Source organism: Elgaria multicarinata, chromosome 1 (genome assembly GCF_023053635.1).
Source record: "Elgaria multicarinata webbii isolate HBS135686 ecotype San Diego chromosome 1, rElgMul1.1.pri, whole genome shotgun sequence".
NCBI classification, from domain to species: Eukaryota; Metazoa; Chordata; class Lepidosauria; order Squamata; family Anguidae; genus Elgaria; species Elgaria multicarinata.
Genome location: NC_086171.1, coordinates 163678585 through 163695567, shown reverse-complemented (window position 1 = coordinate 163695567; position 16983 = coordinate 163678585). Strand labels below are relative to the sequence as shown.

Genomic DNA, 16983 nt, shown 5'->3' with positions numbered 1-16983 from the left:
TACTGGAAGTAGCATATAGCCATCATGACATCCATGAAAGAAGGACAAAAAGGCAATGTGGTTGCAACATAAGGCAGTAATGGCTGGAGATGGAGCCCACGAGTCTTGGACTCCAGTCCTCTCTCACCACAAACAGACCATAGAAAGAGAGAATTAGTGTGCATCTGCCTATAATTTTAACCTGCAGTACTGGCATGCCGAGTGTTAACTATGAAAGGCGCAGTTGAGGGGAACACACAAAGAGACCAGCTTGATGCTCAAGACCATAAAGAAGTTCTGCAGCAGAGCAGAGACATAAATCCATGTTTACAACAGCCAGATTTGCACTCACCCGCTGACCCAAATTGCACTTCCCAGAGGTCAGCATACACACACACACACGAGAGTTCCAGAATGTACCAGTGACAATCTCTACCACTTGTCACACGTAGTATTCAAGGTGAGTGAGAGCAATTGCTAAAATGGGTTGCTGCCAGTTCCAGATCTGGCTAGCACTCTGGTACATTCCTCAATAATAAAGAGTGTCTCACCTGCCGGATAAGCGAGGCATACGTGAAGGGGGGGCGGACATCTGCATTTTTGTAAAACTCATGATTCTGTGCAAGTTCTAGGGGAAAGAAATAAAAGTTATGTAGAAAAGCAAGGCATTCTCCAGACAGCCAAATAGAGGACAATTTGAACAAAACATTCAGGTACATCTGTGGCTTCCCTGGCTACTCTCACCTGAGGATATTGGTGTGCAGAACTTCTCTGAGTTCCTCCTGCGGATGGGCCCTACATTGTGTAAAGTGGATGAGCTGATGACAGAAGGACCCTGCCGCAATGGAGTAATGGGTGCGGTAGCAGAGGTGGGGGGGTGAGGTAATCCATCAGGGAAGGTATCAGAAGTGCTCTTGGAGAGGGTGGCACTGGAAACCAGGTTCAGCTGCTCAAAGAGGATGGAGAAAAGACCTTGGTTAGAATCAATCCAGGAGACAGAGGTATATGGGTAAACTGTGTTTGTTTGGACAAAGCAGGTGGGTGATCATGGCTTCTGTAATCAATAAAGATAACCAGATGGGTGAAAGGCAGATGCTCATCACTGGGGCTCCACTAATTAGAAGTCAGCTGCAGCAGATTGATACAGACATCCCAAGTAAGAAATTGAGACCCACCAATCGCTGCTCCCAATGGAAAGTTACATTTGGATGGGAACTGAATCATATTTGCAAACTTGAATCCTGAAACTCTCTCAGCTACATCAAAGTCAGTTGTTTGAATTGGAAAGGAACTGCATGGCAATGCAGTTCAATATACAATATTATTTCCTTTCCCAAATTCAAAACAAATCCATAATTCTTGCTTACATGATAAACATGCAATACAAATGCATGATAAAATATGGTAAAAAACTAATTTTGTAAAAAATAAAACAGGAGTTAAAACCACCAATATGGAATAGGGATCAAGATAGCAAAGATTTAAAAGGCGCGGGGAAACAAAAATGGCTAAATCTGGCGCTGGAAAGAAAACAATGTTTGGTGGTAGATAAATTTCCCTGGGGAGCGTGTTCTATAACCATCACTGGGAAGGCCCTCTCTCTAGTAGCCATCCTCCGGACTTCAGAATAAGAGGGCATTCAAAGGAGGGCTTCCATTGATGACTTTAAGGCATTCTTAGCCACATATGGGTGGAGGCATTCCATCAAGTACAGAGGTCCCAAATCATGAAGAGATAGGTCAAATCCAGCACTTTGAATTGAGCTCAGAAAGAACTAGGTGCCAGTGACAAGACTGGCATGATATGTTCAAACAGCTGTTTCTGGGTTAAAACTCTTGCTGCCATATTTTGACCAGCTGTAATTTCTGGACTCTCGTCAAAGGCAGCCTCATATGCGATGCATTACAATAGTCCAAATGTGAGGTTATCAGAGCATGGTTTGCTGCAGCCAAGTTATCCATCTCCAGATAGATAAGGGTTCAGATAGGGTCACAGCTGGGATCATCCCCAGCCAGCTGGCCATCAGATCTGGAGGATGGTGAGAGCACCAGGTTAGGATAAGTGGATACAGATAAGGGGAATGATTTGGAGATTGACAGCATTCACGTATAATTCTGTCTTTTGCTAGAGCCAGGGTTACAATCACTTCATTTTTTTTAATGAAAGTCTTACAAATACCAAAGTGGTCTATAATCCATATCTTGATTGATTGATTTAACAACATTTATATATAGCACCAATCTAAATGGATTCCAGAGTAGTGAACAATAAAAGATAAAAAGAATGAAATATCATATTATTATTATTTTAAAAACAAACAAACAAACAAACAAAATGCCAATAAAAAAATCTGGCTGGTCAATTAAAGAAGGCTTCTTAAAATAAAGTTGTTTTCAGCAAGTCCCGAAAACACCACAATGTTGGTGCCTGCCTGACTTCCAGAGGCAAGGAGTTCTTCTTGGGGTGGACTCCAATCGGGCCATAGAAACCACCAGGAGCATCTCATTTAATGACCCTCAGTGACTGGGCAGGTTGATAAAGGAGAAGGCACTCTCTCAGTATTGAAGTATTTCAGTTGTAAGTATGAGGAAATTTCAGTTAATAACATTATATATTAGCCTAACATTTAATTCACTGAGCTCATTGGAGATAGTATTCAACCGGTTTTGGTGGGAATCTACACTGGTGTTATTCTAACGTTTTGAATGGGTTACTGTGACGCACAGCGTCACGTGACCCTGGGTCTCCAACGTTGCAAATGAGTTGTACTTACAGGTTCTATTTCTTAGTTCCAGCGTGGCTACAGATTCATGTGCCTCGTTCTACCGGTAATTTTCCTCTCCCTCTCTCAGAGCTGCTGGGTTTGCTCCGCCCACTTCCTGTTCTCCTTCCTTTGCCCCGTTTGCTATCTTATCTGCTACAGCAGATAAATCACACCAGCGTATACTGTGCAATCACTGACAATTGCATGCAAACGACTCAGAAGTTTTCCACCTTAGAATCTGCTTTGATTGTGAAGTAGTCCCATGCATCCAGCGTTAATTGTGCTCCTTTTGCAAAAGATTCACCTGAGCCACTGCTGTGGGCGCAGGAGCAGGATTTTAAACAAATGCTTACATCTGCGTAAGCTTTATAGATAAAGACACCAAAATTGGCACAGTAATTCAAATACCAAATTTGAATCAAATTAGGTCATTGGTTTATTTTTTATGATTTTTTTTAAAAACATTCCCCCCCTCTTTGCAAAGGAGCTGAAGAGCGCTCAAAGGATCGCTGTAGCTCCGTGCAGGAAAATTAACAAGGGTCCAAAGTCCAAAACTCATGACCAGCGGGGCTTAAATGGGGCTGCTGCTAAAACTTTTCAATTTGGTCTCCAATCCAAACTCTGACCAGACCCAGCCCTGCTTAGCTTCAGCAAAGTGGCTGGCTCCTATGCATTCAGGCAATTCCCTGGGACTTGTGTTAAGATGTTTTGGGAGGAGGTTTGTGTGTGCTTATGACTATTGCCCTGCCCTGCTCTGCTTTGCTCTGCTGGCTAGGAATGAGGCAGGCAGTGGGCGGAGCAAACCCAGCAGCTCTCAAAGAAGAGGGAGAACAACGGAAGGTTTGAACAATGTGCCCTGAAGTTCCGTTGCAGCGAAACGTAAGTCACACTAGTGTGTCCCGTGATACAGAGAACCACGTTAGAAAGGGACACTAGCAACGTTATAAGACTAGTGTAGATCCGGCCTAGGATAGGGTAATGCTGCCTTTGAAGCATCAAGTTCAAATCTGGTGTGTGTATGTGTGTTTCTCTACATTACACCTGGATGTACAGGTGGCAGCTGTGACCAGGAGTGTCTTTGGCCAGCTGAGACTTATGTGCCAGCTGCACCCATTGCTGAGAAGGTAATACCTGCTTTAATTACATCCAGATTGGATTATTGCAACACGCTCTGCATGGTGCAATCTCCTCTACATAGGGATTGCTACCTCCTCTACATGGGACTATCTTCAGAAGCTACAGGCTTCAGATGGTCAGAAAGCACTGCAAGGATGTTGATGGCTGCTTGCCCATGGAATCATGTTACATCAGTCCTACAAGAGCTGCACTAGTTACCAATCTGCATCTGGGCAAAATTTAAAGTGTTGGCAATTACCTTCAAAGCCCTACATGGTTTAGGCCTACGTTACCTTAGGGATCACCTACTTCCATATCATCCTGCCTGCTCTGTAAGATGAGAAGAAGAGGCTCTTATCTGTGTCCCATGTAGGGTGGGAGCATGCTTGAGTGGGATGAAACAGTTCTTGGTAGCCACACCCAGATTATGCAACACATTGCCTATGAAATACAATTGGCTTGCTTATTTTTTATTTTTGCTGAATACCATTTTATTCTGGGAGGCTTTTGTTGTATGTTGCAGACTATGATCTTATGTTTTGTTTTTAACTGCTGACTCTTGGCTGATAGTTTCAAACTGTTGTTTTTATGAACTTAAATATTGTAAGCCACTCTCATTACTGCTTTACACCAAAGGGTGAGGTATAACTATTTTAATTAAATAAATAAATGACCAGGGGCAGCAATGGGCATACATTTGCTCACTCCCTTCCTCAAATTACAATACAGACACCTCCTCTCTGATGAACAGGAAGGACTTACAGAAACCATGGGGGAGGGGGGATACACAGCAAGAAGACAAAAATTAAATATTGTTCTTAATGAAGTAAGTTCTTTCATCAAGGTCAAAAACACAGACTGATGTGAACCAGGACCTCAAGGGAACATAGATCTAGCATGTCACCAGCTGGTTTTCCTGATAGATGTGTGTCTGAAATGTCTTGGAATGGCTGGTAAGATAATAAAGCGGACAATGGATCAGGAAGAAGCCAGTGGGCACACCTTACATGCTAGAAGACTCCTAAGTTGTTGGTTTTTAAAATCAATGTTTATTTCAAGATTGCATGTGCTGTTCCAGCACTTCCAAATCTCTAATGAACCATGTTTTTCTGCTCTTGCTGGTCCCCCACAAGAAGAGAAGTCTATCTGTGTGGCTGTTTCTTCCAAGATGAGCAATATAGACACAAATATAGCCTAGGTACGACCTCCCTTATCCCAAACCACTTTCTGCACTACTCATTTTGTGCAATGGCACCTTTGGCTGCCTCCGTCTGCCTTGATGTTGTGAGAATGTGTGGTTCTATTAAGCCTGGATGCAGGACTAGACAAGGACCTATGGGTTTTATTTATATACTGCCATTGATATGTATGGAACTTTACCAAGTACAAGAGGACAGATCCCTGCCCTGAGATGCTTACCAAGCTTATGGAGTTTGAATCATGCCCCTAGGAAATGCCATGCGAAATAGACGTGTGAGCAGAGAGGAGGATTTGGAATGACAGCTAGAGGAACAGCATCATTATTATAAAGCAGGGAAAACTAACTGGTGATCTGTAAGCAGTATCTGGCTGACATGATTTTATCTAAACCTCCATAATTTCATCTCCAGAGAATGATCTCTGAGTGTCTGGGCTGTAGTACAGAGGAAGGATTCTGCAAGTGTGGAAAAAGCAACTTCCATAAGGACAGAAATACCTTGGCTTTCTTACATCATTATCATCATGCCCTCTAATTCAAGCCTGGTAGCTCACATGTACTCCTGGGGAATAGACCCCTCTATTTTAAGCTTAGCAACAATGTCACAACTAGGGCTGGCTCAGCCCTCCTCCAGGATGATATGGGCCCAGGGCTTGGCAAGTTGGCAATCCCTATCATAAAGGAAAGACATTACAGCATACAGGTGAGGAATAGTCACAGCATTACTTACAGGTTGACTGAAGGGCTTTGGCTCTGAAGGTCTCATATGGAGGTGGGCCATCATCGCCTGGAGACGTTCACTCTCTTTAGCTAGCTGTGAAGAGAACCACACAGGAAGTCATTTGTTTGGAGAAAGCCAGTCCCCTTCAGAAGTCAATTAGCTTAGCCCGCATATTTCGAAAACCAGCCCAGTTAACATTTCACTCCATAATCATGCCCTTGAATGGCTCCCTGCTCCATGCAACCACAGTGTGCACATGTCATCCTCTTGTCTTGACTAATACTTCCTACATGCAGTAATAAGACAACTCAAGGCTGTTCCCTTTAGCTCTTACTGTGCTGCCTTCCTAGAGCACTCCTGGAAGGGAAAAACTGCCACCTTCCCTAATTCCCCAGTAACAATGAATATTCCTGAGAGCCATGAATCCGGCTAAGGTATCACATTTCCAGGCTTCTAAAGAGCTGCCTTTTCCTATTGGATATCAAGATCTGGATGTGAGGTGGTATTTTCTGCTCTGGTGCATCTGCTGTGCAGCAACATAGCAGTGCCAGTGACCTCTCTGTAAGGGAACTGCCTTTGGGTGCAGAGAGACAGAAAAGGCTGCTACTGATAAATGGAGCCACACATTATATATAGAACTCAACACCCAAAACCATCTTTCATCTATTCATCTTTCCACTCAGCTGTTCTCCTTTTCATCCATAACTCATACATTGGCTTATCTGCATATCTGAGGCATTAGGATGCTCATCCCCCAATCTGAGCTGCTGGATCGCCTCTACCATCTTTCTTTTCGGCACTCTCTCGTGTCAAGTACCACCACATGCCGTCCTTTGCACTTATGTTTTCCCTCACCTCGGCACTTGTCCGTGTTTCTAGTGTCTTCCTGCTCCTCCTCACCACTTCCTCAGTCATCTATCACTCCCATCATGCCTTTCCCAGCCCACCCACTCACCTACCCATCCATCTCTCCAGATGTGCAACATTGCTTTAATTGCATGCTCCTAGAGAGTGTGTTTATTTCTCAGTGTGCGGAGAAGGGTGAAATATTCGCTGTGGCACAGGGAGAGAGTTTGAGTGCTGCAGAAGCAATGGGATCTGACACCATCTCCCTTTGTGTCACCTTCCCTTTCTGAGTGCTCCCCTCAAACTTTGCCTCAGTTCCTCCCTGACCTGATGGGCCCCTATGCAGAATGTAGGACACACCCAAAGAGGGAATTTCTCTCCTCTCCCACTGGGTCTGGAATCCCTGCCCACAACAAAAGGAGAGGGCCAGCAAGGCAGGAGTTAAAGGCAGCAGCCAGAGTGGAGTTTGCTGAAAGTTTGAGAGGCTCTGACGCAAGGACGCCCCGGCACTGTCGTGGCTCTCATTAGAGCTGACAGATCCACTCTCGTAATGCAGACACTCTTGCTGCCGACACAGCAGGAGCTCTGCAGTGAAAACTTCATAATTGGGAGCTCTGGTGGCAGGTTCTCCCTTTTCACGCATGGAGCTTTCTGCTCTCTTAAAGGATTCTTTCCCCTACATTCTCTCTTTTAAGCTCTAGTAATTGCTTTCAACCTTTTGCTTTAGTGAGTGTTTGGGAACAGGATAGAATCACACGGCTTGACTCAGGGCGTGTAACAATCTTAACTTTGCTCTTTGAGTGCTGCACTCCTTTCTAATTTAATTTTTTTTTCTTGGCATGTTTGCTAGGCACCCCATCTGCAATCACTGACTTAGTTTAGCTTCCAACAGAGGCTGCCTGCACTGTGTGTTATAGCTGGCTGGCTCCTTGGTGCTCTCCTTCCTCTGCCACTAATCCTGCTGCTGCAGAGAGTCATGTTCCAGAGAATGTGGCTTTCATCCCTGCACTGCTTCACACATACACAAACCAGCAACATGGATAAAAGGAACTCACTGCTCAATCCCTCCAGAATCGATCAAGCAAGCATCAGTGCTGGCAGTTTCTGGGAAAGTGTTGGTTAAACAAGCAATGGAAAATTCCCTATTTCCAACCCTGTGCAATAATTATATAGTAAAGATGACATGCTGCTCTACCAGGTCCTAGACCCTATAAAAGCATTTCTAGATATCCTCTATGAATAAAAGCAACATCTTCTTTTATCACCCCACGTAATGCTGTCTTCCAATTGACCAGTGCTGCATTCTCCTGGCACTTGTTTACAACTTCTCTGAGTCTCAGACAAGTTGTTTACAGAAGTTACACGGCTGCTGCTTTGATCAGCAGCAGCATGTCACCTCCTCTCACCCCTTAATACAAAAACATGTAATGCGATGATACCATGAATTCCCACGCTCTAAAACCTTGGGGAGAACCTGCATAGATAGAGGCGGCTCTCTTCTGCAGCCAGTCACGCTCCACGTGTACAGCAGCGCAATGAGAACCGAGAGAGAGGAAGAAAGCTAGCATGCCAACCGCAACCCCCTTCTTTCCTGTAGAGCTTACACACGAGGAGAACAGCTGAACAGGCTCACATCATGCATTCTGTATTACTGGATGTTCCCACGAGTGAGCAAAAGAGATGTGCTGCTCCTGTTTTCGGTGCCAGTCACATATTTCCTGTATCGTTTGGATATCGGAAGGTCATGAAGTCATTTGGGGACATTCCTGCAACATGTTCAGTTCTGTAACCGCAGAATAAACGTCCTGGGTTACAGAAGAAAGGCTGTTTACGCCCCTCTGAGCCAACTCTCACAATGCCTGCCAATTTCAGCAGGCATGATGGGGTTCATTTGTGGCTGATTCGCAAGCAAAGTTCTCTCGACAACTGAAGGGTGAAAGTAGACTTTCATAAGAACACAAGATAGGAACAAGGAAATCCAAGCAAGCACCTTCTGCTCTTTCAGTTGCAATCTGTTATGCTACAGATCGATGGGTGTCAGACAAGTAGCCCACTACTGTTTTTCGCTTTGTGTTAGCCTTCTAAAAACCACCTCTCCTCACCACAGCCCCCTTTTGGACTTGACAAGTGTGCAGAGGGTGAGAAATCTTTCCACAATGGAACAGAACAGATAATGAAAGCCTTAAACCACTTTATTCACTGAGAGTATTTCCCCTCCATGTGAGATGTTCTCTAACTCATCATCAGGAACATACCCACTGACAGATGGAGAAATGAAAGGTGGTACGCAGAGAAAGTTGTGGCAATTGCCATTCTTGCAACAATGAAATATGTTCTGCTATGATAGTGGCAATTGATGCCGGCAGTATCCAATTCACACTTCTGTTTCTCCATCCAGTTCTGGGGACACAGGTGGCAGAGGACAGTTCAGGAATGACCACAGGAAAGGTGTCCAGAGAATAAAAATTTGGGAAGCACAGTCCTTAGCTAGTCTGTAAACCAAAGTAAAGGGATGCTGAATTTGTCCCTTTGGCACATAAGATCCCCCCAAAATACAGCACTTCGATCTTGCTGTGTTCAAGAATTTGGGCTTGAACTAAATATAGATCATTGCATACATTTACACCCACCTGTATTTCCAGCTGCTGTACCACTTGCATTTGAACTCGACACTGAGCCGTGCTCCGGTCATCAAGTGCATGTTCTGTATTGAGGTGTCTAAAAACAGAAGACATGATTTTCCCCCTTAAAAGAGGTAACACAAGTAGTGCTTCAACAATCAGAACTCCTTTGTCACTTTTTGCCCATTTCTTTTGACTTTGATATGCAGACATAGAACTGCAATCTAGACTGTGCAATACATTTATACTTTACTTATTTTTTATTTGTTTGCTTACTATATTCTTATCCCATTTTTCAGACAATTATTATTATTACCCAAAGCAGCTCAAGACGGAGAGAGGCTCTACTATCAGGTTTACAAACTAAAAAGACCCACAAGGGAAGGGGAAAAGGTAGAGGAGATTAGCTCCTCAAGGCCACAATAAAGTGGGAAACTATAATCAGGAATTTATATCCAGTTCTGGCCAGGCTGATCTTCCCTTGCTGGTGTTCTTCCACTGAATAGTAATTGGTGGCTCTTTTTTCCTTTGGCCAATGGATATGGTCAGAGTGGTTTTGCCCTTGCTTCTACAGTCCCAGGGGTACAAACAGCTGGAGCCAAGTTTTCTTTTTGTCAGGCAGGACAGAGCAGCTCCTCCTCCGGTCAGTGGATGGGGTCAAGCTAGTCATCCCCTTGATGTTATTATTCAAAAGTGGGAGGGAGAGGTGAAGCCATCCATTGGCCCTAGTTCCCCTGGGTGATGGCAGAAACTACAGTGCACTTTTCTTCTGCTGCATTTGTCACATTTTTATCCTGTTCTTCCTCTGAGGAGCTCACGGCAGCATACATGAAGTTATCCCATTTTGTCATCACTATAACCCTGTGAGGTAGGCTGAAAGAGAGTGACTTGTCCAAGGCTTTCTGGTCCAAGTCTAGCACCCTATCTACTACACCACACTGACACTACATATACACAGCAAATCAGATGCCCTAGAGTATTTGTAGTACTTACAGGACAAGATAATCACAGAGTTAAGTGGAGATCCTGAACCACATCTTACAAATTAGTCAGAAAAAGAACACATCAATTTCCCAGTTTTCCCCCTTCAGCCAGGAGATTTGGATCGTTCCTTCATGTATTCTAGCAGCAGCTTCTACACTATAGATTCATGGTTTTTCCCTGAACAAACCAGCCTTCCCTTCAGTTTACACCCTGCTGCTACCACCGCCGCCATGACCACATCTGAAGCATCATGGACTTTTGCTATCCGAAGTGTCACAAAGCCAATACAAGTCTGCACTTTAATTTCCATTTCAAAGCTTGCACCTTTAAGCGATGAATGTAAGCTTTCTTAATGTCAGCCAATGAATCAGAGGCAATGCAGGGAATAAAACTCATTTCATTCCAAAAGCTTTGGTTTAGTTATTAAACAACATTCCATGCCATGTTTTCTTACTATTTTAAGCAATGCTAAGACAGCCTAATAAGGGGGTGGGTGGGTGGGAAAGCAGGATGTGGCTGTCTAATGTTGGGAGGCTCCCTTTGGACCAGAGTTGCATATAGTAGCACAGGTGGAAGCAATTCTCCCCTTTGGCCTTCCCCTATCCACATGCAAAAGGCTAGGATGGGCTTTGAAGGTGCATGCAAGTGTGTTGCCCATCTGCCTCAAGTCTGTTGCAGTTGGCACCTGTTGGCTAGTAACAGAGATCCTTCAGTAGTAAAAGGCTGGTGGGTGATGGCAGGATTTGCTGAAATGCTCCGTTCACAGAATTAAACCACAAACATACTGATTAGGCACACAGGCTGTCCTTTCTAACATCTCCAACCCTTCCAAAATGTTATTTCCACCCTCACAACATTCTGTTCGAAGGCAGTGGGGTGGGAGGTGGATGAGGTAGGGGCGAAAATGAGGAAGAGGTATATGTGCATGTGGAGGGGGGTAGGGAGCACGTGTAGTCAGAAAGCATTGGGGGGTGGGGGGGAATACCGAGCAGGCAAGAAAAGAAAACCCGTCAGTTTCATCTGATGTCTTTGCTAAAAATCTTGGCTACAAAGAGATCTAATTGCAAATGAACTAATTAAGTAAACCTCTGACGAAGCGTGAAAACAATTTGTTTGACCCTGACGCTAGCAGAGGGCTCTTAGACAGCGGAGTTAATCAGTCAGTGACAGAGCCCACAAGCGGTGTCAGCAGGCTGCCGTGCTGCCATCTGTTTCTCTCTAGTTCTCCCCCACCCTCTCCTTTTTCCTAGCATGGATGAGCTATAAACTTTACTGGCCTGTCTCCTCTCTCCTCTGAAAGCCTTGTCATTTCTGTAGGTCCCAGTCAGGCTCTTCTTTAGCACAGTCTTGCCTGCAACCCCCCTCACCCTTCCTCTTTGTATATATCCAATGGAGACTTGCAGCTTTTGAAATCTTCTGAGCAGCAGGTATTTAGCTATATCTTGCAGAAGAAGAACAGAAGAACCTAGCTCCATTTCACAGAAGGGGAACTGAGGCACAAGTATTGTGGTCAGTGTTTCAAAATGTAACAATGCCAGATGGGACTAGAGGTGTAGACTGTCAAACGTTGGCAGGCATCTGCTCAAGTCTATTTTCTGTCAAATGTCACTAATCTCTGATTTGCAGGGGCCTTTCCTTTTTTGTGAATTTGAGGTCTATGGTATACGAGGACTCAAGGTAAGAACAGGCAGAGCGAAATAACACAGAAGCACTAGAAAGTCTTTCACAAAAGGGGGGTCACCTACTTGACAAACTGTCCCAAGTCCTCACAGAGGGTTTCACAACCAGGCCACTTGCACTCTCCATGTCCATATAGAGGGTGAGAACCAGGGGTCTCCTCATGAGAAGAGCTGCAAAGGACAGGCAAAACAAAGCAAAAAGAGTTATTACAATGGAAAAGTTAAATTGAAGCCCTCACTTTGCCTGGTAGAAGTTCTAATGAAGCCTTGGTTGAGAAGTGAAGGACCAGAAAACCCCTGGGAAGGGAGCATTTTCCTCTACCCCTTCACACTGTTCTCCGAACCAGAAATACTCATTTGCTTTTGTCAGCCAAAAGGCCTACCCATGTGGGAATTTTAGGAGGTTCAGATATACTCATTTGGATCAGCCAATCTCCATGGAATGTACACTCCCAGCACTGAACAGATGGCTTTCCTCTGCATGACTAGCAAGGACAGCATGATGCTAGAGCCATAATTGCAGGTACAAACTGCCGGAATGATCTTGGTCATCTTGGTTCATCTTTTAGATCCATCTTACAGGTGGGTGCCCAAGTTTCATCAGTGGCACAACACAGCTCTCAACCAGCTCTAGTTGGTACAGTAGACGTGTCCCTTCTTGGGAAAATGTAATCTGGTCACAGTTATCCATGCTTTGGTCTCATCCAGTTTAGATTATTACAACATGCTGTACATGAGACTGTGTAAATTCAGGAACTGCAGTTAGTTTGGAACACAGTTGCAATAGAACATTTCTCAGTAGTACTGAAAGAGCTTAACCAATTACCAGTTCATATCTGAACACAAATCTAAGTGCTGGTTCCAAGCTATATGGCTCTAAACAGCCTGGGACCAGGATATCTGAAGGACTACCTGCTCAAATGTGAACCTGCCCAGTTGTGAAGATCTTTGTAGGAGGCCCAAATATGGGTGCCTTCAACTTCTGAAGTGATAAAGATGGGTATTATACTTTCGTGATGTTAGCACCTCATTTGTGGAACTTCCTCTCCATGACCATGCATCTGATACCTACTCTGCTAGCTGGCAAACATGAAGTAAAAAACTCTGTTTCCCTAAGGCTTTTAGTGTGACTTACAGATCTTAGTGCTGCTTTAATCTGCCCATGATTTTGGTTTATTAGACTGTAGTAATAGTATAGGGTGCTTGTTTGCTTTTTTTAAAAGTTATGTTGCAACACATCTTTTCAAAATATATTTTTAAAATTAAAAAAACATAGTTTCACCACACAATGCTTTAATTAAAACTCAGCTGTACTGTGAAAGTTACTTGTCATCAAGTTTTACTGGAGCCACAAGAAACATCTACTGTACTTAGGCTCCTGACACGGATTTGTATGGCTCTGGTAAAGGGATATCAAAAGATACTTTATGCGGAAAGGTTCTGTATTTGAGACCCAAGGAATGTCAAAGGCTTACTTGCACAGCTTCTACATCCAATTTTGAGAGGAGCTCTTACAGAACCAAATTTTACCTCAGAATGTCTTTATGGACAGCAATTATGCTACTACACCTTTTAGCAAATGGTGCAAACATGAAGGCTATCCAGAAACTATAAAGAACTTTGGCTTATGCAGCAAAGTGGTAGGAATATTCAGTGCAATTGTAGTGCAGGGATCTCCTGTACCAAATAATACCATTTCCCCCCCTCCAGTGGACTTTCCCCAAAACACCAAAAAGACAGAAGTAGTAGTTCCTGTGCATGTGTGCCTGAAGAGTGCTGCCAGGTGGCTCTAACTGCCTAGATTGGAGGCACTGATGCAGAGCTTCCTATCTCTGCAGTGTTAATCTACGTGATATTTCTTGCTGGCAGACAAACTCACCGTGTACTTAGCACAGCTGCTTTCTCATCATATACATGGGGCTGACCCAAGGGAAAGCATCTAAATTTTTCTGCAGGGTCTTTTATGTTCCTAGGTATCCGTAGAGCCTCCAAGCTGTTGATTGGACTCTTCCAAAAAGTGCAACACCTAAGCCATTTCCCTGACATTTGCTAATATTACGGCCTGAAAAAGTAAGGCTGGGTCTGCACCAGTGTACTTCCCACCCCCTAAAAAAGAGAAAGAAAACAGCAGGGCTAGCATGGAAAGAGTCTCCTCAACAGCGATGGAAGCCATTCAGGCATGTAGTTATATTTTCCAGTGGCAACCATGCTGTTCATGTAATATTAATTGAGCATAGGTTGTAAATTATTAGGCTTGAAACGAGAGGGACCAGGCTTCTCTACTGCCACTCCCTCCTCTTCTGGCTTAATCCGGTCCATTTATTGCTGGAAACAGGTACAATCACAAATTTGATTCCATACCCAGTAAGCCAACATTGTGCCAAACTGCAGTGCAAACAGTACCAGAACCATAGGCCTGAAATTCAGGAGACAAAAGTATACTCTAGAGTTCTCCCAATCATCAGAGTAGAATTGGCCTCCAGTGACATAGTTTCTACATCCTTTAGAACTTCTACATCCTTTAGAACTTCTACATCCTTTACAAATAAAGACCCATTAGCTTCTACCTGTCCCTCCTTTGTGCGAGCATGGCGTTCTGTCCATTGGGGAGAGGGTGATGGGAAATTGGAGAGACCTTGGCGGCCGAAAACGAGGTAGAATTGGAGGTGTTGGTGCTGAGGTCAAGTCCCTCTTGCTTGATACTGTCTTCTATAGGCTGAGTAGCAGTAACCTCTTTCCACAGCTGCTGAAGGTCTGAGGGACACACAGCTTCACATGTTCGAGAGAGCAGAAAGACGAAGCAGAAAGTGGGGAGGGGGGGGGAGAGTATTTTAGAACAAGTCCTCAGAACCCACACCAAGACAATCAAAAAAATGCATGAAGGTGTGGATTTCTGTTTAATTTAGTGACAAAGAGCTAATCAGTCTGCAATCTATTGATAGGTCTCTTCGTGACTATGTATGCAATATTATTAACTGCGGCATCTTAACATCTCACATTTTTCAGAGCAGGAGTAAAGTTACTTCAGTCTTATGTGGTCTAGAATCTCCTTGGTCATAACAAGTTTTAAATTAGATGTAAAAATACATATTACTCAATTCATGCATAACTAATCTGTGTAGGTAAATTCTGAATATGGATTTTTGCTTAAGAATGTAAGAATGCCTTGTTGTATCAAATCAAACTGCATCTAGGCCACACTGTTCTTTGTAGGAATCCCAACACTAAGAGGATGCACTAAAAATTGGCCAGCAGTCCTCCGCTGCACTGCAGTCTATGTTTTAGTCTATATCCCTGATACAGACTAGATATTACACCACTTTTACACAGAGGGGAGACTAAGCCAGAGGGATATATGTCTCAAACATTCAGAATGGACTTTGAATCTTACTGTTTGAAGATGTTATTTATTGATCAAGTTGACTAGTTTGAATGGATTTTTTAAAAGTCTGTCTAGAATCTTTGGGATACGGCAGGCTAATCAGCAGTGTGAAATTCATCCATCCAACACCTTGTATAAGACTTAGCAAAAACTAGTGCATACAAGTGGTTTAGGTCCTTTGAAGTCCAAGTCTCAGAGTGCAACAAGACACTGGAAGGTACACAATCAAATCTTCCATGTTGTTATTTTTAACAGTTAAAAGTAGGCTTAGTGACATGGACCCAATTCAATTTGGGGTCAGTTGGTGGGCCTGCTTTTAATTTAGAGGTAACAGTGAGAGATCCAAACACAGATCTCCCACTATTTTGCCTACTTTGGCACTTAAAGTCAAAGAGATTCAGGTTTTGTGTACCATGCTAAAAGTCAATGTGTTTTGTATGGATGACACCCCAACTCACATATAGTCCCCAGATTTTTGTAGGGGTAATTTCCAAGAATGCACACAGAGATTCTACAACATGGAATGCATTACAAATAGTAGCACAGAGTCTTGTGGGTGCATTTTTCCTTTCTGGCCTTTCTTATACATGTAGCACGCTTAAGACAAATAATGAGGGAGTACATATCTATTACTGCTAGAGTTATGGAAACAATATCTGGTTCAGCATATGTATTTTTCTAATTGTTGCCCAAAATGCAGCCATTTAAATTAATCTCAGATTCGCTAGCCAAATTTAAATTTCAGTTCCAGGTACTCCTTGAGTTTATAAATATATGGCATCTCCTCTGAATGACACAGAAATGTGGAAGTTGGTTAGTTTATTCTCTTTCATGTTAAATATCACCCCAGAGCTTGGCCTGAAAATGTGCAATATGGTGGTGCAATATCAGTTCCTAAATCCATGAAAGCTGGTAATAGCACCCCCTAGGTAGGAGAAGGCAGGAAAGGAAGGGTGAGGTTTGCTCAATGCCACTGGGGGTTGGTGGTTTTTTGTTGTTTGCATATCTGGGTCTATATAATATGAGCGCTCCTGGCAACATATGGATTTCATGTTATAGAATACAAAACGCATTTATTCTTGTCTTGATTTGGCTAGCTAGATGAACACACTGCCTTTTAGGAATCACAGAATAGTAGAGTTGGAAGGGGCCTACAAGGCCATCGAGTCCAACCCCCTGCTCAATGCAGGAATCCACCCTATAGCATCCCTGACAGATGGTTGTTCAGCTGCCTCTTGAATGCCTCTAGTGTGGGAGAGCCCACAACCTCCCTAGGTAACTGGTTCCATTGTCGTACTGCTCTAACAGTCAGGAAGTTTTTCCTGATGTCCAGCCGGAATCTGACTTCCTGTAACTTGAGCCTGTTATTCCATGTCCTGCACTCTGGGATGATCGAGAAGAGATCCTGGCCCTCCTCTGTGTGACAACCTTTGAAGTATTTGAAGATAGATTGAAGTTTAGTGTACAGCAGCAGCTAGGTTGCCTTTCTGGAGGGAACTCTTAATCAGTTGTCTATTCCATATACTTATTCAGTTCCTCCTTCTCTAAAGAATGGGTGTGGCCGTATTTGCCTTCAGTTCCTTCTTCTGTAAAGGATGGGTGTGGACTCAGGCCAAATGAATCCAGGATGTCAGATCGACATTTCATAGGAGTAGCTGAATACTTAGCTTCCTATCCCAAATATCCCTGGGCA

General features: G+C 43.7%; 1 protein-coding gene across 5 annotated transcripts in view; it reads right to left on the bottom strand.

Annotated features, from left to right (window-relative positions):
• FOXP4 (forkhead box P4) overlaps positions 1 to 16983 on the bottom strand; it is a 181564-nt gene that overhangs the window by 30603 nt on the left and 133978 nt on the right. For all 5 annotated transcript variants that reach the window (XM_063141677.1, XM_063141685.1, XM_063141692.1 and 2 more), the window contains 6 exons: positions 14476 to 14677; positions 11975 to 12079; positions 9255 to 9342; positions 5788 to 5871; positions 724 to 925; positions 531 to 607 (listed from right to left, as the gene is read on the bottom strand). In XM_063141677.1, the coding sequence (XP_062997747.1) occupies positions 531 to 607; positions 724 to 925; positions 5788 to 5871; positions 9255 to 9342; positions 11975 to 12079; positions 14476 to 14677 (758 nt within the window). The remainder of the gene's footprint in view (positions 1 to 530; positions 608 to 723; positions 926 to 5787; positions 5872 to 9254; positions 9343 to 11974; positions 12080 to 14475; positions 14678 to 16983) is intronic.